Genomic DNA, 27,082 nt, shown 5'->3' with positions numbered 1-27,082 from the left:
CCCGGCAAGCGCGAGAAGGGCGATGGTGTGATGATAGTGTTTTTTTATCCACCCAAAATGCATCTTTATGACTCTTGGCGGAGCGCCGCGGTAGACTCAAAAGATGCGATCCGGAGCGCCTTTAGGCGGTGTCATCACGTTTCTCTTTGGTAACGGGGTATTACCTTGCCATGAGTATCATACACCAAGATAACAGTGGTCAGGATGGATTCACTCTTAAAAACACTGAGTAAATATTTTCCCAATATTGGGTAGAAAAGTAACAGTCATGTTTGCTGGGTATTAAGCCAGGTCGCAGTTCCTTTCTGGGCATGATCAAAAGATTCTACTCATGATCAGAGGAAGGTCATTTGTACTAAAGTGACATGGTGGTTTAAAATCTAATGAAACAAGCACCAACTTTGATGTCTTGATTATTCATATATTCCTTTGAATTGTCGTTTTCATTTATCATGTTTATATCCACAAAATACAACAATGCGTCCACGAACGACTGGTATTTCACTGTTTGCAAGTACATTATGCAACATGCTATGATATGCATTCAAAGTAGGAATGCAACAAATACCTTCATAAAGTGTTCATTGGTGTGCTATTCTAGTCACCTGGTCTATTCAATTTATTCATCCTGCTATGTAAGGCAAGCTTACGTAATATCTTGCTTTGAAATCTGCCTATCATAATCATGATAATGGAAGAAATGAAAGGTCAAGTGACCAAAATTGTCCATGAAGTAACTACGAACCGGTCTTCCCACATATTGGGTAAAATGCATGGTTTAAGGATGAATTTCAACGCAACGTTGCGTAAAATTTACAAAATATTTGGTATCTATTTACCCCCAAATTATGCATGTTCCCATTTTTGCTAATAATGGGTTAACTTGTTTTTAGAGTGTAAGTGAGTGCCTCTTGATCTCCGACTTCAAGCATAATATCCGGTGTCTTGCTCTCATCTTTTTAGCATCATAGCATGAGATTGAATCAATGATCGATCAATGATCAATCAGTCAATCAATGATGTTCACTTGTCCATTCAGTTGCAAATGCAATTTTTCGTTCATCATATTAATGTGTTCTCTTTCATTCACCACTTTTTATATTTCTTATACGAACAGTTTATCTTGTGACTGTGTCCTCGCTCACCGAAATTGTTGTTCCGTCTCCAACCGTTCTGCATTTCATTCTTAAGGATGATTTTTTTTCCACTTATAGAAGAAAGTGCATCTTACACCATAGTTGTTAAGCGTCGAGTCCACCTCAAAAAATGTTAATTTGAATAAATAGAGAAAAATCAAACTAGAATAATGCTGAAAATTTGATCAGAATCCGATGTAAAATAAGAAAGTTAAGACATTTTAAGTTTTCGCTTATTTTGCACAAAACAGTTATATGCACAACTAGGTGACATGCAAATGAGAGAGTCGATGATGTCCCTCACTCAGTATTTCTTTTTTTTTATTGTTTGAATTATACAATTTTTCCATTTTACCAATTTGACATTAAAGACCAACTTACAATGACTTAACTGAACGTTCTCTTTTTATTCAGATCAATTCTTTTGTGGGTGGATTTGTCCTTTAAAAATTGCAAGATTTTTTCCCTCTGATTATAGTTCCCATCAATACATTTTAACGGCAATACAAATATTAGGAAACCCTCAATTACAAAATATACTTAAAACAAACAAATGCATTTATAGAAACAAGGAAGGTACAAGTGTCCATTTTACAAAAAAAAATCAAGACAACCAGCATGATTGTAGTTTTAATTTGCAGTCATTTTGTTAACATGATTAATATTTATTTTTCTTTCATATATTTTGGAATATTCCCTTTCTTGATTGTGAAATAGATTAGAATGTTTAACTCTTTCAGAACTGCACCCCCCCCCCCTCCCCCGCCTGGCATCCTGTTCTTTCCCATCTCTCTGTCTTCTATATGTCTCTTAACAAGAATAGAAGTTTGTCTTTTCGGAAATACTTGTTTCGCCAGATGCCCTGGTTTTTCCCTGCCAAGATTGCATCCACATCCACAAAAAACCCGATCGTCTGCGTTATAGCTTCTTTTTCGTTCCTCATCTTTAGATCAGCCGACATTCATTTAGTAACGGTTCGCTACGCGAGCGCACTTTTTCCCCCATCATCATTTTCCACCGCAATTTTACCCCTTAGTTGCTTTATTTCTACTTTAATTGAATTATTTGAACGAGTTAATTAGATATCTCTATTTTGATTAAGCCGTAGATTATTGATCTCTCTTAAACTATCATACTGCTATCATTTATTTTGTTTTTAAGTTTGTATTGTTTACAGTGATGTATTTTAATGACGGATGCATTTTTGCTTGCTTTTCCAGTCTTTGTGTGAACCTCTTAAAGTGCATCTGAGCAATTAGCATGATACAAGAGACGATTAGATGTTTTTTTTTAATACTTTCTGAGATACATCTCCACACAGAGGTCAAGGATTTTGTTCCTATATATTTTACGAGGTGTTTTCGATTTGCATAGTTTTTAAAATGATTTAACAAAATTTTCCTAATACATGTAAATTGAAATGAAATGAATATATCGCACAAATGCAGTTCTCGTGTCCCATATTTCATCTGTCGGTTTTATATCTTCAATCAATAACGATATACCCTAAAAGAAACGAATATAGTTGCTATGGAATTATTCCATGACAACTATATTTAGTTTTTTATGGTCGCTTGTTCATCGCTACAACAAGAAAATCCTAATTGTCAAGGATCAATTAGATATTTTAACCAAAACGATGATTGATATAATATGACAAGCATCATGTCATTTGCCTTCTTTTTATATTCTGTATCTGCAAGAAGTTTATTGGAGCTTCTATTATATTTTCATTCTAAATTAGCGAAAAGATGTTCTACCATATACTTAGAGCACTAGGTGATTTCAAGTTTGGTGTTGACCTCTTGGTGTTGGCGTTAGGTCAATCTTTATGATAGCACCAAACATAAAATGAAGTTGGTCTTGAAGAGTAACTCACTAGGGTGTTGAGCTGTCTGTAACGTGATTTGTATGATTTGTGTAGTAAACTCAGAATAGGTTTTGGAGCTAACAAACACAATCCAAATGTGCTTCCAACACCAATACCGGACTTGAAATCACCCTATGTCCAAAGTATGGACCATCGGGTATAAAGAGCTACGTTCTCTTTCGCGTGTTAGGGGTTAAGTGTTGGGCTGCCTTCTTGAAAGGACAGGAAATGGGAAACAAAGAGTACACTTAATTAGTCAGGAATCTACATCGTACAATAGAGGGGTTAAGGCGAGCCCCATTACTCGTCTGAAAAGACGCGCGCGAGGGTCAGAGATTATGTCCCCTCGCCCATTATTTCTCCGGTAGGTCCTTGGTTCGAGCGGTGCGTAAGGAGCGAAGTCGGGGCCCTTTATCCATAGAATCTATAGAAAATGCTTGATAATAGGGGAGGGGTAATTAGTGAAGGGGCACACCTGTACCTGTTCTGGGGGGTCTTCAGAGCACCCTTTTTCAGGTGCGTTTGATTTTCTTTTCATATCAAGATTATTTAAAGCGCTATATTTACCGTTTTGTTTGGTTGCCACCAAATTGGTGCTTGCTCTGTACCCTCAGCATGATATATGCAATCAACTGTACAGTTCATATTGTAAACAATTAGTTAAGTTTGATAGATTTTTTGCAAGTCAAAAACATTTACTCTGAGTTTTCTATAGGGCCTATTGGCTATGTCCAAAGGTTGTGTAAACATTATTTTGTTCCACATTGATGATACTACTATTTATTATGTTGTCAAAGTAGTCTGTAGAACATTCTAAGAATATTTCAAATAAGTGTTTGACCACTCGGCCACAGCCCTTCGTGTTTAAACCTCATTCTAAAGCATGCCCTCTATGGTTAGAACTGCTCTGATTTTATTTTTTTAATGACATGAAGTTGAAAACAAAGATGGTTACCTTTTCAAATGATGATTTGAAAGAGAGAGAAAAGGGGGCAGTAATGCATTACTATGGGCAGTAACTGACCCATTAGGTGTTTGTAGAAATCATCGGTACATACCCAGGTATCTTATCTATTTCTATTCTACATTTTTGTGCATCAAATGATGTATATTTACAATATTATTTGACAATAATGAAGGATTTTACTTTTTTCACCAATAAGTGCTACAGGGTAATTATTGATCAGGTCTTGGCGTTTGCTTTTTCAAGATAGGCCTACCTATTGTTTACCAGCAGGTTCCGGGTTCGGGTAACAAGAGGGGCGTTTTATCGGGGCGTTTCATCTATTGATTCTTTTGAAATGGCTTGCCAGTGATGGCAGACCACTCGCGGGCTTGGTCGGCGAATTAAAGGGGCGGAGTCGGGGCTTTATAGCCATTGAAGTTATAGAAAGTGCTCGACAATGGGGGTTGGATAATGATGTGCCACCATGGCCACGTGGAGGCAGGGGCGCGTTGTCGGGGGCTTTTAAACTATTGAATCCATAGAAAGTGCTCTACAATAACGGTAGAATAATTAGAGGCCAGGTTGGCGCGAGGGGCGGAGTCGGTGTTTTTAATCTATTGAATGTTTACAAAATGCTTGACAATGAAATAAAAAATGGAATGAAAATGGTGATAGAAATCTAGGTGCTCGGTTGGGGCAAGGGGAACGGGACTTTTAAGCGTTGAATGCATACCAAATCTAGTCAATTGGGGCATATTAATTACTTGATGGTCCACCAGCCCCGTTTAAGGGGTATCAATAATGTGTGACGTCTTAATTATGAATTTAAGACATCAGTAATGATTCTTTCTCAATGAAAATTCACAAGGCTCATGCTTAGATTTTTTTCCTTTTTTCCATCATAAAAAACAACAACACGTGGTTGAAAATATCAAAATATGAATTAGAAATCAGAACGTGTTATCGCCGGCTAGAATCTAGTTCTTATTCACCTCCCCCCCCCCCCTTCTCTCTCTTTCTTGCTCCCTGTTCCTCTCGCATGCACCCGTCTGACTCTCTTTCTATCCCTCCCTCACGTTTATCTTGTTGTGTGTTATCTTTAATATTTATCATGAAAGTAGGCCGAAAATCCCAATGTCCACTTCCCTCGAATGTGCTACCTATACTCGTCAAAGATATCACTTCATGTGTTCACCATGTTTACTGCGTTTCCACCTTTGCCGGTAGTGACAAACTTTCCGAATTAACACTTTCACCACGTACATGGCATACGGCTTTGCAACCAACATAAAAATATATCGAGCCTTCATATCAATAGGGCGATAAAACAGTATTAAGCTTGATAAACAATGCAATAAAATATTGGTCATGATAATATAGCGCTCTCCACGTTCACTGCCTCAGCACTTTACAAAGATGCAAAATAATGTTCTAAATTATGAATGAATACTACTATTTTGATCCACATGATAAGTTATTACGCCCCCGGCGGAAAGGATAGTTATATTTTTCATCATTTTCACAGTGGTGATGATTTCCTCTCCATGTTTACATGGTTTAAATAACATTAAATGCCATATTTTATACCACTATCTTTGGTAAACCGAAGAAGATTTTTGACGAAGCTATTTCGAATCTTTTCATTGAAGAAATGTTTTTACGACTACCTATTGTCGTTCGGTTTTTTTTCTTATTCATGTTAATTCTTTAAAAAAAACATTTTAAAAACACAGTCAAGTACATAATCATGATAATATGGCTTTTAAACAAGTAAAAATCATACAGTATCAATGCATCGCAGTTGGTGTATCCGTGTTACCAAAACAAAAGTATGATGATAATCTTGAAGAACAGCTAAAACGAATGTATATTGAAAATATTTAAAGGCGTAATCCTAACGATATATCATTCAAATTCCAGAGAATGTTTTAGCATGTTTAGTGTCCGGGTAAAATGTGATTTCTCAGTGCTTTCATGCAATTAGCTATACAGAAGCACCCTCCATTTACTGAACTATTTTTATGTGTTATGAAAGTTAATAAAATCAAATAAAAATATATGGTAATATCTCGGCGGACCACTGCTTTATTTTGGTGAACGTTATTGAATCGGCGATTACTCGGTCAGTTGTCGGCCTGTCGTCGGCATGCTTCGGCAGTGTCTCGTAGAAATTTGTCGATGTTCCTGCCTCGCACGGCTGAAGGTTTGCATACGGTGGTTTTGGCCCATTTTTTCAACAACTTGCTGCAGCGGAGGAATGTTTTAGTAATTAGTGGACCAAACTCGGCATAGTACCCTACCAGTTCACGGTCTTCATGAAAAAAGAAGAGAGAGCTCGGATGGGAAAGAGAGACATAGAGGAGTGGATGTAGAAATAGTGAGAAGAAAATGGAGCAAAATATGATTAATATTGCAGTCCTCGAAATGGAGAATATTGTTTGAAGGCGGGAGGGGGGGTGTTGACTGTTTAGTATGGTGAGGCATCGAAGAGGTATTGCATTGTACTAGGAAAGTGCAGCCAACCCTAAAATGGCAATGTTCATGATGTTTTAGGGCTATAGGGCGGATAGAGGGATGGTATGAAATATTGAAAGATGAATATGAGATGGAGATGAGATAGAACAATTAAATGGAGGTTGGATATCATAGTGGTAGAAGACTTCAATCGAAGTTATGTTTTTTTTTATTGGAAATCGATATATGATTAGCAGCCAAGAGCTAAAATATGCATACTTACATAAGTAACATTATACAAATTATGCGCTGTCAAAGATAACATTCGATAGAAAAAAAACAGGAAAAGAGGTTGTCGAGGTGTTCCGAATAAAAAGCCCTGCAATATTCTATTAGGCCCTTACTGTTCACGTTTTGACTACTAAGACATCGTCCGCTTTTCTTTTGTATGTTTTTTTTATATGTTTATTTGAATGAAACAAACATACACATGTGTCGGAACAGTCATATTCATGATATTATGGTTCGACTCTACATGTGTTTTGTAAAAGCTTACGCTCAATTTTACATGAAATATCGCAACTTTCAATATAATATTCTTATGTGAATGTCTAGCGGATGTTGAGCCAGCTGGGACGCCACGTGTGCCCCGGAAGTACATATCTGGGATTCGAGGCTCCCAAACAGCCCCCATACCCGAGAACAAAACACTTTGTCATCCCATGTATGCCTATTAATGTTCCACGAAAGATACGATTATCACATGCATATTTGTATACGCATTACACATGGAATCAAGCATCATCCGCCAATGTCTTTAACAAACATTTTAATGTGCTTGATTATTATGACGTCATCGGCAATTACATGAATTAGCGCGACCGTGTGCTCTTTGCCGGTATTCTGCGAAAGCCAGAACACGTTTTAATAGATTAATACCTCAGCGTTTTACGCGAAAGCGCGACTTCCACTTTTCTGATAATCAAAAATACAAATATATTGTCCGATTCTTAATATCTTCTTTTAAGTTCTCATCCTTTTTCATGTTCGACATAAACATAACAAGTGATGACATAACTCTTCAAGAACCACCTTGAAGTTGAGAGCTTTATGAATTGTTAATTATCTTTTAATTAAATAAAATTCTACCTTTTATCTTCGAAATACCGTCAATGTTTACCTGAAATATGCAAAGCGATTTTTGTGTCGATTTCTTGCTATACTTTGCGATCATTATCCTACATCAATATTGTATATTTTGTTCCTATTTAAATAAAGTAAATCAGTTAAACTTTCCCTTCCCATCTTCGTTTTAACACAGAAGCACTAATAGTAATCCTGACACAAAATTGACGAACGATTCTTTATTTTTATAGAGATATTCGAGTTATTTAGATTGATCTCTTGAAATCATAATCCATCATGTTTACAGCATTTTGTAGTAATATAATATGATTATTCAATTGAACAAGAAATTAAAAGGACAATTAACATGATTAAAAGAACCAATTGTTAAGAAGACGGCAGTATTTTCAAATAATGGCTCCAATATTGATCGAAACCTCAAAGTAATTCACATAAACTTGACAATGTGATACTTTCAGATTGGTGTCTTCAACTCTATCTCACCTGTTGATACCAGTTTCAAATAACAAAGTGAGATCTTCAAAAGAATCGGAATATGTTAACCAATAATTCTAATCTGGTTTTTGGAATAGCGATAATGTGTAATTTGTCACTCTGTAATTAAATCAATTGGCGTAAAACCACTCCTTGACCCTAATAGACCTGAGAAATTTCTATCACCACTTCATCACACTTTCAGATATTTTTCTGCTATTTACATCACTAAGCCCCCCCCCCCCCCATCCGCCACCAACCATTATCAATCCGTGCTTAGGCGCGCTCAATATCCTTTGTTCTGATACCAACGGGTAAATGGATCTATGGGACTAGAGGGAAGAAAGTCTTAATGACACGCTGAAAATGTCTGACAAAATCATTATATTGGGAATATTATTTTGCTTTCGCCACCTCGTCATGGGTGTAAAAAGTGCAGGGAGGGTGGTTTTTAGGAGGCACGACCCGGGTTTAGTGGCAACCTGTTCTGGAAGGTCATGCGGTCTCTAATAAAATAATTGATTATTATTGCCGCAATTGTTCGTGTGACTTTATTCATTAACGTACACGTCCTAATCAAAGAGAAAAGACGCAAGGTTATCTAGTGATCACATGAGGCGCATATTTTCGTTCTTTTCTTTTGTTTCCAAACTCTCTTAATTTCTCGTCAGGTACATTGCTTAAAAAAGAACCTTCAAACAAAGGGTATTTAGCACGACCGCGAGCGGATGTTGTCCCGTTTTTTCGTTTGACTTTCTACTTTTCGAAAACTTTTTATCGTCTCCAGACCCCCCTCCCCACTGACTTTGACGTCATCAATCCCAAACTCCCTTGCGAACTTCCGGCCATAGCAGGCAATAGCGCACCGATGGCGAAACGCGATAAAGAAGAAGAGAAAAATAACCGAACGCAAAACATAAACAGAAAAACAAGAGCGAACATTACTCGTTCACTTCCTCTCTTCATCTATCAAATGTTTTAATCTTGCACGCGAGACTCGTTGGGGAAAAGGGCAAATGGCCATCATTTTTTTCATAATCTTCAACTTATAAAAAAATGAAGAAAATTGTGAGAAACACAACAAATTACTAACTATCGAAAGTAAGTTTCAAGATATTGTAATTGCAGAAATAAGGTAATCGCTACTTTATATTTCTGCATAAGGGGCTCTTATGCGAATGCTCATTGTCTTCATTCACTGAAACAATCATTTATTCTTGTCTTCCCGCATTTTACCGGTCTTTTCCTTTCTCTCATCTTCAGTCATTTCTGTATGAGCCTCCTCATCCTTCTCCTCCCTTTTCCCCCCCCTCCTCCATCTCTTTTATGTTCTTTTTGAAAGTTTATCTCTCGCTTTAACAAAGCCTTCTTCAGAACCGTGTACAAATTAGGAAGATTATGACCCTAGCCCTATACCCCCTTGCCCCCCCCCCTCCCTCTCTCTCTGTGTGTATCTATCTATCAATCTATCTATCTCTCGATCTATTTATCTATCTATCTTTCTTTCTCCGTTTCTTACTGTTTCGAAATATAGCTATATTTCTCTTCTCCGAGTTATTTCTGTAGTCTGGATTGATTATGTGCACATCAATTCAGTTCAATTCAATTAAAAAATGGTCTTTATCGATAATCAAACATTTTAACAATCGCACGTGGAAAAACAGCAGGAGCTGGAAAAATTAATGTTTACAAACTGGTGCTGGCACAATAAATTACATAGTAAAAACATAGTAAAATGCATTAAGAATGCTATACATTGAAAAGGATGCGATTCAGATAAAGTATAAATGGCAATGAATGAATCCCCCTCTACCCCTCCCCAAGCCCTTTCGCCTTTCCCATCTCATCCCCTGTTATCCCTTCACCCCTTCCCGTGCGCTTCCTCCCGTGTCTGCCCTCATTAAGCGTTTCTTGGTATCTTTGTTAATTCGAGTGGATTTATCTGATCTGGACGACGACGACGGGGAAGACTACGGCCATGCTATTGCTTGACATAAAGCCTGTCACCAATCATTGACGCAATCCGGTGGTCACTCCGGATTTATAGTGTACACTCCCGTTGAAGTCCAAAATATTGTAACATGGAGATTGAGAAATATTGAAATTGTGATATATTGAAATCATTTAAGTTGACAGATATTGATTTGGAGATATTGACGTCTTGAGATATATGAAACTGATACATTTTGGAATATTTAAACACACAAAAAGAATAATTCTGATTTTATTGACTGGTTATATTATTTTACATGCATTTCCTTTTCAATTCCAAACATACACATTGGAAATACTAGAATACAATTCTCAGTAATGAATTTAAAAACAATAAAATTAAGGTTGAACAAACAAAATGAAATGAATTCATATCATCATTTCTCAAATCAAGAATGTAACATTTTCAATGTATAAAACCAGGTTTTGTGTATTTCCATATCGATTGTTTTATCAGTAACATAATATGATTCATGTACAGCGATGCCACATGAAATATAATGATAATAATCTTCCCAAGACTCTCTGTTTTTCGCTACTTCAGATCCAGTGTGATTGATTAATTAACCGTTGGAATATGTCAAAGCCATTAGCTGAGTGATTAGGCCCAAAATGATGCGCTTAATTAGTCCAGAAATGGTATTTCTATCATTCTTCGGGAGCGCATCGCTTGATATATATCACATAGTCGGCATAGTTTTAAATCTCCATCTAAAGCGTTTTAAGTATCGAATGTACTTGGAGTGAATGTGTAGTCGAAGGTAGAGTGTATTCACTCTTGTTCACTCTCAATTCGATTAATATTCACTCTTGTTCACTCTCAGTTCGATTAATATTCACTCTTATAATATTCATTCCATAAAATGAAAGTTTCTACTCACTTTCCTTGAGAGAATAGATAAGCAGAATAATGCGTCGATTATAATTATGAAATTACTGCGATATTTTTTTTATATTTAAAATATTATTGTCAGTCTTTTTTAATCTATTCATATTTTGTGGGCATGTATTCCATATTACAATCTTAATTAGAATGAGATTATTAGAATCACTTAGACAAATTTGTTAAGAAACTACTGTGCAATAATGATAAATAATGGACATGATGGATATTCTTAATTTTGTTGAAAACTCTGTATATGACTATTATGAGTAATATTTCGAAGTCTTAATGTTGGATTTTTCCAGAAATAACTTCACATCCGTTTCTAAACTTTATATGCAGATATCTCACATGCACATATTATTTTGCTTTCATTGTTCTATTACTTTGGATGAAAAAAATCTCAAAATATTATCATTGAAGTTATTCGTATTCTTTGATAAGCATTTATACAATTGTAAGTGCATCAACATTGCTACATTGCATCTTCTGTCATTATTATGATTACATATACGCTGTAAATTATGACCTCAATTGTTAATATCGTGTATTGTTTGTACACAGAAGATGACTCAAAATAGATAGTATAACCTCGGTGTCATGGGGCCTTTTTTATTTTAATAGCTCTACCCCTCCCTTACCACACTTCCAGCCCCTATTCACCCCCTTTCCTGCCCCCCCCCCCTTCCCCTCCCGAACACAAAAGGTCATATTGGCGGTAATATTTCCTCTGATGTGTGAGGGTCATCTCTTTTGAGGAACGCGAAAGCACCTGATGATACTATTGACCAATGACCGGGCCCGAAGATCGCCGGTGTACAATAGTAAAAAGGATGCCGCTCTCCCTATTCACAACACACACACGCGGAGCGGTGAATAGTTAAGTACTATCGCATTGTGTGTCCGGTACACAGAGCACGCTCTACGGGGTAATCGCTCGCGTGCGACTTGTGTGTGTATGGGTGTATTAGCTGCTTTTGTATACTCGCAAAATCTGTATAAAAAGTTTGGCACGCGCGGAGTCATGCACCACAACTTGTTCACTCGCTCAGCCGAAGTACTCGCCGATTTTAACTATCACTCACGCTGACTCCATCATTGCACTCGCAAGCAGTGCAGCTTTACCCGGACTAACAAAATTCTTGTTCTTGATTATCAGTGATTATCTTGGTTTAGTTTAGCCAAGGTCAATTGCTTTGGACTTAATTAAATAATTAATCGACACTTATCGAAGATTTTTCTTGCTTTGGGTCATCATAATTCTTTGGAGCTTTCGTGTCTAGACTTAACTCTATATTGATGTTATTCTACCCGTCAATGCCGTGCCTAGCGACCTGTAAGTAAACTTGAAATTACTTAATTAAATTTTGTTTCGACCAATGACATTGTTCTAAATTTGTGTTATCTCTTACCTTACATTTATTGCCCTCTTGTACGAGTCCAATTCCTTACGATTATGTTTGCAAGTATTTTTATTCATATCATATGTAATTGAATACATTCAGAACGAATATAAATCTTTGCATTATTATTTCTGAAAAGAGCTTTTGGGGATTCTGTCAGATGTTACTTGCTCATCCATTTCTGTTGTTTTTTTAAGATTAAATTTATTTGCTTTGATTTTTGGTAAAAAGTAATGAAATACGCACAATTTTTTATCATTCATGCTTGTTGTTTTATTACGAATTTCGGATCCTTTATCAGATTTTAACTATAAACACACTTCAAGTTTTATTGTTCTTTTATTAAGCTTTCCGTAATTACAATCTTTAGTTTGCGATTTATTAATCAATCTCTTGTTAAACAATGAATTTTAATGCACAGTTAACATTTTATCTTTTGCTTGGCGGCAACTTTTTTTTAAGCTTTTCTTTTTTATGAAGATTAATTTCATTCTAGCATCATACTTTAAGTCCAAAGAAAGTAGCAAAAGATATGAACCCTTTCTGTGCCGTGAATGCTTTAAAATCCATCATTAGTAGTCTCGCCGATACATATCAAAATCTGTTATATGCATTACAAATTTCAATTTGCTGATCACGTATTTCATTTTTCATATCACGACTTGCCAATCCTTTAAGTCGCATGGATCTTATGCATGGCGCGATATAGGGCTATCGCTCGTGGATTACCTTTGCGAGTGATGACAAAAATGCCTGGTTTTCTCAGCCTAAAACGAAGACGAGGAATAATAAGCATGCTACAAGAATATTAATGAATCTGTGCCTACACTGCGAAGTCGATTATTTCAATTTAAATGGCATTTATCATAGCCTGGATTTATTGTGTGTTAATGGTCAGATTATCACATTTGTAAAGGTAGCATATTGATTTGCCAGAAAAAAATGAGTATCTTTGATTTTTATGTGGGGGTCAATTAGGCCTATAAATTTGTTTATCATGAAGTAATTCACATTTAACATTTTTCAAATTAAACTGTACTAGTACTGAGTATTTCTAAAATATTTTCAAATTTGACAGCCAAAGTGTAGATCACATAGAATGCTCCATCTTTATTATTGAACATATTTTTTTTTTTGGGGGGGAGGGCTGATAATCATTACATCAGCTATAGATAATGTATGGAATGCAATATTATAATGATTTTTTTTCTTTCAAACAAAAATGTCTATGTACCTCTCATAAACCATTCACTTTTAATTTTTGACAGGTAAAATATTGTATATTCTTTATATGTCTGTCAAATAATAAACCAAACACTATTAGACATGATTACACATTCTCTCTTTAAAAATGACTTGAAATTTACAAACTATTATTTAAAAAAAAGAAGATAAGCTCTCCTTCCTTCTTGGCAATTCATATTGGATAAAGCATTACATTAATCATTTTGTTGCGATGATTTTAAATAAAATTTTCATTCAATTAAAAACATAGAATTTCTTATTACAGTTCTACGAAATAAAGTAACGAGAATTGAATTAGGAATGAATTAAAGTATAAATTAAATTCATTTAAACATGTAGTAATGCATAGGCCTTTACGGTATATAATACACACGTGTCTTGTGAGTGTATGTATTTTCCTCTTTAGGTTATAATGTCAAATTCTAGCTATTTTGGGTGAAGAGACATAAATACATATCATGTTTCCCCCGTGTCTGTGTTCGATTAGTCTTACATCATTCCCTGTTTTTCTGGGAATCCATTTAAACGTTTTTGACACATTCGAGGGCTGCCGTGTGTAAGAGAGGGGACGGGTTTCGAGTGGGTGAATAAAAGGGGGTGTGTTATGAAATTATTTCACAACTTTTTGCAGGCTGAAATATGATTACCGATGACTGCATTAATGGACATGGAAATTCATGCTTATCTGCCCTTTTGCATTACGTCAAAAAAGGCTGAATAATTGCAGTTTATTAAAATATCTTAGTTTATAGTAGGAACATAATTATTGTTTAAGTGATGAATGATATGAATATTCCTCAATAGAATAGTTTCATAGCTGATCATGGATTTTTCTGAATTTTAACATCGCTGTAATTTCACTGTAGAATATTGAATGTTTTAGTTTCGTCACGAAAGCTATCGCGGTTGTTTCAATAATGTCAAATCGTGCCAAACCTCAAGGATGAGATAGTAAATTTACTTTATCTGTAACATATAGATTGCCTATGACCAGTTGTTGAATATATATATCATACACATAATGTACACTGATATGAAAGTTAAACAGTTGTTTTACGCAGAAGATTTAACCTTTTTGAAGTCCATAAGTGACCGGCCAGATTAGATGGCAAGGTCGTGGTGCTATAAACCGGTGGCTATATCCCGGGGTATAGTATTTGTTATTGCATGGGGGAATTGTCCATCGTAATTTTTCGTACTGACCATTTGTGTCGGCTGTAAAGCACATCCCTGGTATAACAACTGACCAGTGTGAATGAAATACAGGTTGATCAATGTTGGAGAACAACACTGAACATCTGCAACATTTTTTTTTATTATATATTGTGTTAGAATAATAGTCTTTAGTATTTCCTTTGCTTTAAAGTCCATCGACTTATTGTAAACTATCGTGAAGAATATGATCATGTTTCATTCATCACTTTTTGTGGTGATGATATTTGTAGTATTATAATTAGTAGCAGCAGTAGTAGTAGTAGTAGTAGTAGTAGTAGTAGTAGTAGTAATAGTAATAGTAATAGTAGTAGTAGTAGTAGTAGTAGTAGTGGTAGTGGTATAAATGCTCGTAGTTAATTAGTGAAATTTTCTTCATTTAAATTATTCCAATCAGCACTTTCTCTGTGTGTTATTTAGCTGTATGATCCTCAGTGCATGTCTGCTTATGGGTTTATTTTCGGCAACAAAGGAAGCGCTGATCGTCATCGCCAATCCACTTCCTCCTCGATTAATGCCCCCTCCTACACGTAGTACCCCCCCCCCCCTTCACTCCTTCTTTCCCCTTCCTCGGTTGGAACACTTCCTTTTTCATGCACCCTGCTCAGACAGATCATTTGCGTCCTGTCTTTATCCATATCCTCTCCCAACTTCCATTACACACGCGGGTTGTGGTGCTATGTCGGGGCTGTGTTTTGTGCTCTCTGGGTGATATGCGATAACAAACTAAAGAAGCATATTCCATGAGTTTGCATTTGACCTCATAATGTGAAAGGTTTTATGCAACAGGTGAACACCCCCCCCTCGCCTTCTCCCTTCCTCTCTCTTTGTTTCTGTTGCCCTCCCGAACCTACCAATTTATTGTAACCAACTAAAAAAAAAATCGTTTTACACGTGATTTAGTTTTAGCAAACATATTTGTGCTGATAGGGTGTTCCATCCCACAAGTGGTAAATAAATAAATAAAAAATAAAATTAATTTTGTTTCTAAGTGAATATATATTTTTTCTGTTGCTGCCCTTGACCCCCTCCCCCCCCCCCCTTCCATTCCCATTTTCCTTCCCCTACCCCTCTCTTCTCTCTCTACCAATGCGTGCATTGCAACAACCAACCCACCAATCTTTCACTATTTCTAGCAACTTCCTGTCCCTTATTCCCCGATGTAACCGGTTCCCAGTTCAAGACAGGTCACAAAAATATATTTCCACTTTTTCACTCGGTTTAGAACGAAAAAAAATGAAATTGGCCGTTATAATAAAAGCCTTGTAAAACTGTTTGAACATAGAGCTACCAGTAGCTCCATGGTTAGAACTTCACTTTAATATCTTGTTCATGCATTTTTTGAAAATACCTTTGGTACATTCTTGATTACATGGATTTCAGATTGATTATGATAGGTATACTGCATAATATTTATTTGTAAATTGTCATTTTTCGAGTTGAAATAAATAGATTAAATGAATGTGCAGTATAAACAGGTCCAATGGAATAACAACCAATGTACTAGACGTATTTGTAGGACGTTTGTGCGTTATTTCATGGAAAATTGCAAAGTTTACGGTGATAGTTGCCAAATTGGACTTGATCGTTTTATTTTGTAGGCTTAGCCTAGCAATGACATCTATGGACCCTATTGAAATTGAATGAAGAATTGTAAGCCTATATGCAATATTGACATGTCATATCGTTCACTATAAACAAGTTTGTGAGCCAAATCCTTTTTCTCACTCACTCAGTCAATGGAATGCCATGGCATTGGCGACAGGCCTGTATAAATCTGTTCTTTCAATCACTTAACGAAAATGCCCACAATGCGATCTCGCGCTCCATACTCCACATGCGATGCTCAACTCACCGGAAATTTTGATACCAGTTGGCGTCCCATATCAACGCTGCGTCCGTAATGGACTAAGGCACTTCGTAAGGCTATGCATAGCATGTTGATGATATTTACACGATAAGATATGAATGGATAACTGTCAGAGATGAAATGTAGGCAATATCTTTAAACTGTTGATGCCGCAGAGTGATGGATGTGTCACGCGCACTCTCAGAGGTTAAAAGATGTTTGTACTAATGCATTTTGCTATGTATTGTATTGATAGTTTTGTAAATACAATGTTTCGCGATGATCGCGTGCCCTGGTATATTTCATCTTGTTACTTGGGCTAGGGCTAGCACCAGTATTGCTTATTTCAAACAATCCAGACTTCTAATAAAGTAATCAGCTAAAGCTTCCGTTTTTTTCTTCCTTCGGACCAGATTTATAATCCTGTTTCGACTATGCAACCTTTTACTGGTTGTTATCAAGTACTATTCAACGATACTATTCCCCGCAAAAGCCGGCGTTAGTAAGTGCTATCAGGATCATACAAGGTGATTGAGTCATGCGTGGGTCTAATCCCAACAATAACCACAGGTCATAGAAGGGACTTCTTCCCTGATTTGACGACTACAACTGAAATATAATCTCCCTTCCCCAGGTTGCCATGGCCACATAGTCGCGGCTTTTTTAGGAAAGCGCTCCAACAAAACAAGTTGACCAATACTGTCACGTGTTTAGGGCCACGAAAAGTGTGGTCAATGCTGTAGCAATTTCAAGTTAATAACGTAACTAATGGTTTTATTTTCTTGTTCTCTTTCTAAATCTAGACCCCAGCCAGAACAAAGATATGATTCCCCTCACGACGCCCTCTACGCCGAACCCCACGCCACTGGGTCCACCCACCGGTGCTACGACCACGACCACCACCCTCAAACCGGCCGGAGACTCCCCGCTCACCGACAGAAGCATGGACACATCAACGCCAGGTCTGCTGGGCGGCGTCGGCAGCGGAATCCACAAATCCGAGCAGGACTCGACCAACAACAACGCCGGTGCCAACGGCAAGGGGAATGACGACGTCAAGTCACCGGGCGACCCCAAGGACGATGATAAGAACGACAGCGATGCTAAGAGGAAGAAGAGGAGAAACAGAACGACGTTCACAAGTTACCAGCTGGAGGAGATGGAAAAGGTACGAAGAGGATTTTTCTTCAATTTCATTCAAAATCACAAGGGTCTTTCAGTTAAATCAGTTTCCCCATTACCATTGAATGTAGCGATTATATCAACAATTTTGGTAACAATTCTGATTATAGTGATTAAACATGATTTTAAAACAAAACAGCTTTGAATTATATCACCCGGGTCGGTTGCCATGGTTTGATTGTTATACCTAGTAGTACACCTGAAAGTTGTTTTGGGGGCCGTACTATAATTCATAATTAGAATTTAAATCTTTCGAGTATCATTTTTTCGTAATATCAAAAAGAAAAAAATCAAAGGCGAATCATTTGCCATTAGTCAGTTTGTTGACTTCATTTTTTAATCTGTTTCTCTTCTCTTATTTCAGGTTTTCCAGAGGACGCATTACCCCGATGTGTACTGCAGAGAACAACTCGCTCTCAGATGCGATCTCACAGAGGCACGAGTCCAGGTAAGAATGACGTCACTTACTACTTATTATTACGTCATAATGTTTGTTTGTCTTCGAGGTGTCGAGGATAGACGAGCGCAGGTGAATGTGGTGGTGCTTGTAATGTTGTCGTCATCCACTGAGCGAATTTCAATTACTGCGCTAATGGAGATTGATTATAGTTAAGCGATGTGTATTAAACGATCAATTCATTATTTTGTTTGTGGACCTCGGCGCGCGCGCTCGTCTCCCTAACGAACACTTTGCAAGCTCTGGCCACGAGACAAATTGTCCAAAGAAGCTCTCATTGACGATAAAAAAGACCTCCTAAAACTCTTATATTTCTTTTAACTATATGTTAGGTACTCCTTGAGTTAAAGTGACTAAAACTTCGCCCTAATGCCGATAAAGATTATGTTTTTCATGTCACTTTCAAGTCTTTGTTTAGAGAAAGGGAGGGGGAGTTTGAGCGTGAGTCGGATATCGTGCAAATTGAAGATAACCCCTTCTCCCCCGAACACCGGTGGTTGGAGATATCTACTTCCGCCCTTTCCCCCTCACGGGGTCACACAGGTCAAATCTAGAGGGATGCGCTATCTATGGAGTGCCGCTTGAAACAATCCCCAAGCATTAATTACGAGCAATTATAAAGAAATTAGCATTTTTTTACAATTATCACTGATTATTGTCACTTTTATTCTTTTAATATGACGACAAATTATTACACATATTTCACTATTTACACTGTCCCATAACAGGGGCTAATCGGAAAAAATCTAATCACGGTTATGCTTGCAAGGTGATTAAACAACTTTAAGTGATCTTAGTATGACCAATTTCGGTATTGTCGCGCACGTACATAATAGGGCCTGTAAGTAAAGTGTATTTGTTTAAAAAATTACACAAATGAAATGTCAAGGGAGATATTGAAACATTGTAAAATTGTAAGGTAGGTTAAAAGAATGTTGTTTGTGATTTAACATTGGTTTGGCTAAGGATTTTCTTAGTACAAGTTTTTATTAAAACCCGCAAACTGCGTACCCTAAATAGACTGTAATTATGTAGTAGATAACTCTATAGGCCCATCTTTATAGATAACTGTATCACCATGATCACTCTGATGATATTGAGACCCCGCAGCAGGTGCCATGCATCCTGCCTAGCCACCCCGACGGGGTCCCTTTTCACAGGAAAGGGGGGCAAGATTGCACCCCTAGGGGACAGGGAGAGCTCCTGAGAAGCCCACCAGAGTGCAAGGGGTATGAATCGAGAATACCTAGGTATAATTTCAAACTAACATCAAATGAATTCCAGTGGATAATTCTAAATATTATTTTTTATCAAAAATAACAAAACGACAAGTTATAAAAAAGGGACTTTGTTTTATTCATAATAATTCCAATAACATTTGGCTCTCCACCAAAAAGTTTGATGTATATTACCACATTTCTTAAAAGAATTTCTTATTTTAAATATAAGTTTGGGTCCATGCATGGCGTTGTAAAGTGTAATGCAAGATAGTGAATCAGCATCACCACTACCCCCCCCCCCCGCTCGAACCCCTATATGTGTTGCCATTGTCTCGGGCGTTGGGCATGTGCCCAGACAAGTTACGTAATATTTCCGCGGTCACCTCTCCCCCTCCTTTCCGTTGGTGACTCGCCGTGTCACAAACAGGACATGGAGAAGGGAACACCTCAAAATAACCTTAAGCTATATCACGTGATGAGGAGGGGGAAACCCGTTGCAAATTAGTTGGAAAAAACAAGACAGATATTCAACCCTGTTGTATTCACTTGATCTAATCAATTATTGATGCATCGAAAGTTCAAAGATTTGAATATTTAGTAGATTATAAACAGGGGCTGCGGAACCCGGGCTGGAGGGGGGGTGAGCCCCATTATTATGTTTTGTTTGCACGAACAACGACGATCGCCATTTGCCTTTTTGAAATAGAACCCCTAGTTCCCAAAACGAAAAAATAACCCCAAATAATAGCAATAATAATTATTATAATCTGATGTCTTTTCAAGTTTTAGCATTGAATGTTATCGGCATTGCCCAATAAATGATGAAGAAATGTTGTGTGACAATGAATTAAGGGACATAAAGCACAATCACACAGGCAGTTATGAAACAAACTTGGACCTGAACTTCCTTTAATATACGTAGTATTTCCCGATCAAAAATACACCACCAGATTTCATTTCACACCTTAGTTCATGGTGGGGGCCGCAACATGAAAAGTGACTTTGTATCAGAGTACTTTTGCATCCCCCTTTTTTCTTCTGATAAAGATCGATCGAATCTCGAGAAGGAGTCACTGTTTTCTAGGTCGATTGGAACGGGGATTTGAAGGAAACTTGCAGATACTCGATAGCGCTGTAGTTTGCCCCAAAGGTATTCCACAAAATTCTAGCATAATACAAAATTTCTACCGTTTGACAGACAATATTTTTAGGAGCGTTTGCCCCATTTTGCTTCATTTGAGAATCAGGTGCTTGTTTCAAGACACGCGAATGTAACAGTTTTGTTTCCTCTCGGTAGAATTATATAAGTCTCTTATCGTTTGATAATGTGCCAAAGTAATATTTTGCTCCCCTTTTAAGTCCCTTTATATTTAGCTATCAGAGTTTTATTATTTTATTTGACAATTATCTTTTTTTGGCGTCCCTCTATCCCTTTATCTAGGCCATGACCGGTCATGAACGCCCAGAAAAGGGGCATCTTTCGAACTCGTCAGAATTAGATTCATATATAGATTGTATGATGTTATTTTTGCAGCGCTGGATAGTACGTAGAAGAACATGGATCGGAGCTAGAAAAATAGATTCCTATATCATTCCTAACAATCGTATAATATATTTGACAGATCCGAGGAAGTTTTTAGGTGATATTGTTTCCTTTTAGGGCATATATTGGACTAAAATCGGAAATAATTCGCAAGGGATTACTTCCTATCCACATAGGTTGGAATTTTATTTCCGCCTTTCCAAAAAAAAACCTTCCTATGAATTTATGTGATAATCATAATGGAGGTTATCGTCCTGATTTAATCTTAGACACTGTTAGACAAGGTTTTTGTCACTATTGTTAGTTTATAAAACAGCTACAAAAAATAATAGTTGATTTGAAACTCAAAGGCTATTGACCAAAATTTTGGTAGCCAGTTCGCTTATTTTAAATCTATTTACATTAAAGTTTTCAACGGCTTTCCTCTTTTAATGTTAAAAGTCACTGGCCAAAATCAAGAGACATTTTATTGTCGTTTCACCCATTAATACCGAACTGACTTCAAACTGAATACTATAATAAACTTGATTGGGTTTTTTTTTTTGGGGGGGGGGTGGTTAAGGAATTAACGTCCACTCCGTAGTTCTTGTGCTGCGTCTCAAGAGTGTGGCAATATATGTCGAGCTACATATTTGATTATTAGGAAATTAGATGATTCAACTAATAACGAATGAGTTCTAACTACCGATATTAGGTCACAGGAATCAATTCACCCCCCCCCCCAAAAAAAAAAAAAAAGATTATTATATACGTTCAAATTTTGCGCTGCACTTTTGGCGCGCAACAAAATTCTCATGTACAATACGATATAGCTGAACTGACTATCGAGCGTATCGTCTGCGCTGTATGTTTGCTGTATATAGTGACGGGGAGAGGGGGAGACGAGCCGATATATTCTGAGATATTAATACATATTTCCGGTATACACGGCCTTGGTCGCTTCCTCTGATCACAGTTAAGATTAACTATGGGAAAAAATGAGAGGGGATTAATTATCAACAATGCATTCGATACTTGCATTATATTCATGTAGTGCATCATAAAAGAGTCTGTAATGACAATTTTATCTTTATAAGAGAATGTGAAGATAGTTCCCATAGTTACAAATTTAAGAGTTTATTGATCGGGCTAAAGGATCAACAAAAATAGAAGTTGGAGAAGACATTATACACAGAGATGTAGCAGTGAGTAGGCTTGAATGTAAAGAACAAAAGGTCATACAATTGCAAGAACCAAAACATCGTTTTTTTCATATGCACACTCAACTTGAATTGCATAATCATTGCTCTACATGAATTATGCGTTATTATGTTCGGATGAAATAGGTTGAGGAGTACTTAGGGTTGGTGTCACTTTTTGGTATTTTAACATGTTTAAGATACCAAGAGATTATGTCATTTATGTTTGTTTGGGTTTTTAGTGTCTTTATTTTTACGCTATTGTCGTGTAGAAATTCGGTTATTCTAACGTTGGTTTAGCAAGTATATGCCCATGTTTTACCAGGTGAATAGCATAAAATATCCAATGGTTTCTTTCGGCCAATATAGTTGAACGGTTAATATGCATTGCTAATGACGGGAAGTTGTCTTTTCAAAACGCATTTGATATGGTTAATAGTAATGGGTATATGAAATCATGTAAATGGATTAGTGTTAATAATGGGAAGCAACAGTCTTGAATGAAATTGAAATAATTTAGCGGGTATTTGATAGCATATCCTATTCAATGATTTATAGTTGATGCCGGTGTGACGTGATACCTTTATATTTATTGAATGGTGGGTCTATATAATGGTCATTAAGGCAGACATGGGCTTAGCAAGCCATTTTCAAACTCCGATTGCGATAATTACAACCTACATCCAAAATGCCATCAAATCATTCCTGTCACTCCGCGTCAGCTTCTTCCTCCTTCAAACCAGCAAACATAACACTTCCCAATTCCCTTCGCCGATTCATTTCACATTACCCTGGCATACACATAGGCCTATGCATCTTAATGGATCGATCAGGAGCAGCGAATTAGGTGTTATGACGCGGTCCGAGCGCGCGGAATGTTGATTTGTTTGTTTGTTATTATTTTCCCCCTTCCCGCGCGCGGGAGATATGGTTTCCTCTGTGAAGAATGCAACAAACGATTTGACATGGTTCTTTTCTTTCTTTTTTTTACCGGGTACAAATGACAGATCTGCAACGACAAACATATTATATAGAGAGAATAAACTATTTGGGGAGGGGTCGTACTCGTATGGAGTCACCGCCCCCACCCCTTGACGATAATTATCCTTCGTAAGACTCAGCATACCCATATTGCCTCCCCCTCCCCGAAATAATAATTTCTTAACGAGAATATGCAATTTATGCAGGTTTCTATCGCCATTTGCCCAGTATATGTGGTGCTCTGTCCTCGAATATGCAGTGAAATGAATATAGGGCACTTGTAACGGGACGCTATAGACTAGTAATGAATAAAAAGAAAATTGAATATTTGAGTTAATTTGATTAATCTTAAGTTAAGTCAAGGTATGTCGACTTTTACGTGTGCATCTCACCCCCCCCCCTCGCCTTTTTTCATCTATATCTTTCCTCAAAATTGAATGGTGCCAGTACTTGTTAAGATCTAACGATATTATTTAATATGAAATACCCGCGCAATTGAGGAATATAAAAGATCAAATGTAAATTCGACTTGAGCTTTATCTGAGTGATAAATGTGTTCTTTCCATTATTCATTGTCGGAATGTCGGCGAGCATTTCTCCTCGACGCTAAGCAAGATCCAAACCAAACGTGATGCGACTCCTTAAGAAAGTGCTTGTGGCCCTTTTCCTCCAAGAGAGAGAGAAAAAAAATGATATCATCTTGATATTTTACCTCACCCGTATAGATGTATTTCCCGTCTGGTTTTGATACATAGACTTCGTCATACGCGGTAGAAGAGTGCAAAGAGGTAATGCCTTTACCAGAGTACGCGGCTAGCTCTCAACTCCCCGACAGCGGCTCCCAGGCCGCTTACCCCGCCCAGAGTTACCCGGCCGTTGCATGGTCGGAACATCCCACTTTTTCTCTCTGTTTTCCGTGATTACGGCAGAAGAGTCGGCAAGCCTGCCTGAGAATACACATCGTAATGTTGATCACATATGTTTGTACTATGTGGAGCTGTTGATGAGAGCTCGAGGGGGAAAGGAGGAAGTAAGAGGGATGAAGAAAAAGTGCAGAGTAGCTATTTCATTCATCACATTCGGCGCTCAGTCCCACATGTAGGAAAACAAGTGGGGTATAAATTCATCGTCTCCGACACCCTTAAGGGAGGGGGAGAGTGTGTGTTGCTTTAGCACATGTTTGCGATTTCTGCACATGCTTTAGGGGGTGATAAATGTCTTAATGAACTTTCGATGACGATCGTGTCTTAGAAAAATTGCCACCGACCTGCACTTTCGTCAAGGTCAAAGTCAATAGCAGGATTAATATTTTGCCATAAAAGCATTTTTTTTTCTTTTAAAATTGGGGCGAAAAGGTCTGGTTTATCTAAACGCCTTTGAGTGCCTCGTGAGAGAGAAATGAGCAGGAATAATACAAAATCAACAAAATTTGCATATCTCGCTAGAACCTTTGATTCATCATCATGTTTGGAACTGTCCAGCAACCGAATAATTACCAATCCATACATGTCGAGGGAGTAAGGCATGGGGGGGGGCTTTCTCTCATGGAAAGCAAAAGAAAATGAAATCCTGTACATGTTCCAAGGCCAATGAACATATTGCATGTTTCGAGCTATCCGTTTCGAGTGAAAGTAGGGCATACAGATGTAAGGGTGTATTTTCAGGGTTGGGTATGGGGACAAAATAAATAGGAAATGGTTAGGGCAGGTACTTTGGTAAACCACATGTGCGTAAGACGTGTTTGGTACAGGGTGTAATGCTTAAAATAGGACGTGCATGGATGCCATTAAACGATGGGAATTTGTATTCATGTTTTTCCATAGGAATCAAAGTAAATAATTCAAACTTTCGTTTAACAGAACCTAAATGAGTACTTTGGATAATGTCGTCCTGTGTAGATCTTGAATTGTGCATTTTCAATTACTCTATTTTATTTTCGCAACGGGGCCTAAATGTTAATGGGATTCAAATCGCTCCTATAGGCCTTCAGTTCGATATCGGGGGGGGGGGGTAAATCATCCTCACTCACATACCTATAGCCTTTCAACCTATATTAATGTGGTCGTCTAAATGGTGAAATAAATGGGTAGTTAATTACATGGTTTCATACTTTCTCATGTTTGCACCATTCTGACAGATTTAGCGTAGATCGTTTAAATGGAGGCTATATCCTCGTCGGGGGTTTAAAGTGCCGCTGGAACCATAATGAAAATATGCCTTGAGTGTAAATATTTGGGCTTAGGAGGTGACGAAAGTTACCCTGTGTGGGTCACTGCGGCCGATTAAGACCAGGATTAGATGTAAATTGGAAAGAGAAACATGGTCATTGTGGGAAATTATGCTTCAGAAGCCTTTATCCTTGAATGTGCATTTCCCATCCGTTTTCCCATAAACCCATCTGCACTCTTTTGGATACACGGTGCAGCGCGAGCGAGTGTGTTTGTGTTGTAGCGCGGTGCCGTTTGTCGACATCGCTCGGACGCTCTGCGTCCATAGGTCGCCGCCTCTGCCGGCCCGACCAAGCCGCGCCGAGTAGTTGAGTGACGACGACCTTGGATGGCGCGCGGTATTACTAAAGCGATGCGGGATCCCTTTGCTGTTTGCCGCCGTAGCGCTGGGGATGATCCTAGCCAACCGTAGCGTAAACCCCCAAAAGGCAACATCGTGGGTTTGGTAGGGAAGGAAACAAGAGTGAAATGAAAACATTTGGGAGACGCTCCCAGGTCCCTAATGTTTTCATTAGTGGTAGATACCAAGACTAGCTTCAAAGCCTGGATCAACGCAAGGAGAGATTTGAAGTTTCAGAAATAGGCCGAAAAATAATAAAGGTTTTTATTTTGTGCGATATAGTACCGTGCTCAACTCTTGCCCAAAATTTATTTTTGAATATATATTTGTTCAATTAAAGATACTATAGACTCTGCATATATACTATAAATGCGTTGCTTCTTCTAATCTGTACCATGGATACAAACATCTTCAAATTGTGATACCATACGCCGTTTAAAACCCTGCTTTGCTCAGTAATAAAACCAGGAATATAATTGTTCTGATTGCTATCATTTACAATGCCCCTCAATCTAACTCTAACCACAAGTCTCCCCAAAGGATATCAGAGGTGAAAATCATCAATTGATATATTTTTTCTGAAGCAGTTCTTTCCAAGCAACAAGTAAATCCCGGTCGTCGCCGCCTCCCCCAAAGAGCGGGATTTAGTCAGATTTGAGCACGGCCGAGTTAAGATCTATAAAAAGCAAAGTAAAGCAACATGGCACAAGCTCCTTTATACCGCTGTCCATGGAGATAGATATCCAGAATCGCTTTTGAAATTATTCCTTGGATTTGTGCCGAAAAGGGCGAAAGGGGGGGGGGGGTTGTTCGACTATTTACTTGGCTAATTAGTACGAGGGACCTTCTCTAGTGCCCGTATTGGGTTTCGATTCGATTTCTTCAACTTGACAGACGAGATAGCTATGTAAATATGATACCCCTCACCCCCCCCCCTCTCTCTCTCTCTCTTCAGTTTATGGTCTGTCCGTCTTCCTCCCTCTCTCTTTCTATCTATTTACCTATCAATCTACCCTTCCATCTATCTACCTATCAATCTACCCTTCCATCTATCTACCTATCAATCTACACATCCATCTATCTACCTATCAATCTACCCATCCATCTATCTATTTATCTATCTATCTATCTGACAAATAGACAGTGTCGTCTATCTATCTATCTATGTATATCTATGTCTGTCTACCTATCTATCTCATTTATCACTTATTCGTTACTGGTCCATCTTTATCAAACTCTACTCAGTGTTACTTTGTCTAGCTGAATTATTCATTTATCTATCTATCTTTCTACTTATCTTTCAATCACATAAATTCCTACCTATCCTCCCATCTCACTAAGTC

At 37.7% G+C, this 27,082-nt stretch overlaps 1 protein-coding gene across 4 annotated transcripts in view; it reads left to right on the top strand.

Annotated features, from left to right (window-relative positions):
• LOC447794 (aristaless-like homeobox protein) overlaps positions 1-27,082 on the top strand; it is a 53,445-nt gene that overhangs the window by 4,473 nt on the left and 21,890 nt on the right. For 2 of the 4 annotated variants that reach the window (XM_041616022.1, XM_041616021.1), the window contains exons 1-3: positions 11,769-12,237; positions 17,414-17,778; positions 18,157-18,240. In XM_041616022.1, coding sequence (XP_041471956.1) covers positions 12,201-12,237; positions 17,414-17,778; positions 18,157-18,240 — 486 coding nt within the window. In that variant the 5' untranslated portion in view covers positions 11,769-12,200. Of the gene's footprint in view, positions 1-11,768; positions 12,238-17,413; positions 17,779-18,156; positions 18,241-27,082 lie in introns of those variants that run through there. The other 2 variants (XM_041616020.1, XM_041616019.1) reach the window with 1 other exon arrangement.

Source organism: Lytechinus variegatus, chromosome 9 (genome assembly GCF_018143015.1).
Source record: "Lytechinus variegatus isolate NC3 chromosome 9, Lvar_3.0, whole genome shotgun sequence".
Classification (NCBI taxonomy): Eukaryota; Metazoa; Echinodermata; class Echinoidea; order Temnopleuroida; family Toxopneustidae; genus Lytechinus; species Lytechinus variegatus.
Note: the sequence above shows the minus strand (reverse complement) of the source record. Positions and strands in the feature narration are given on the sequence as shown.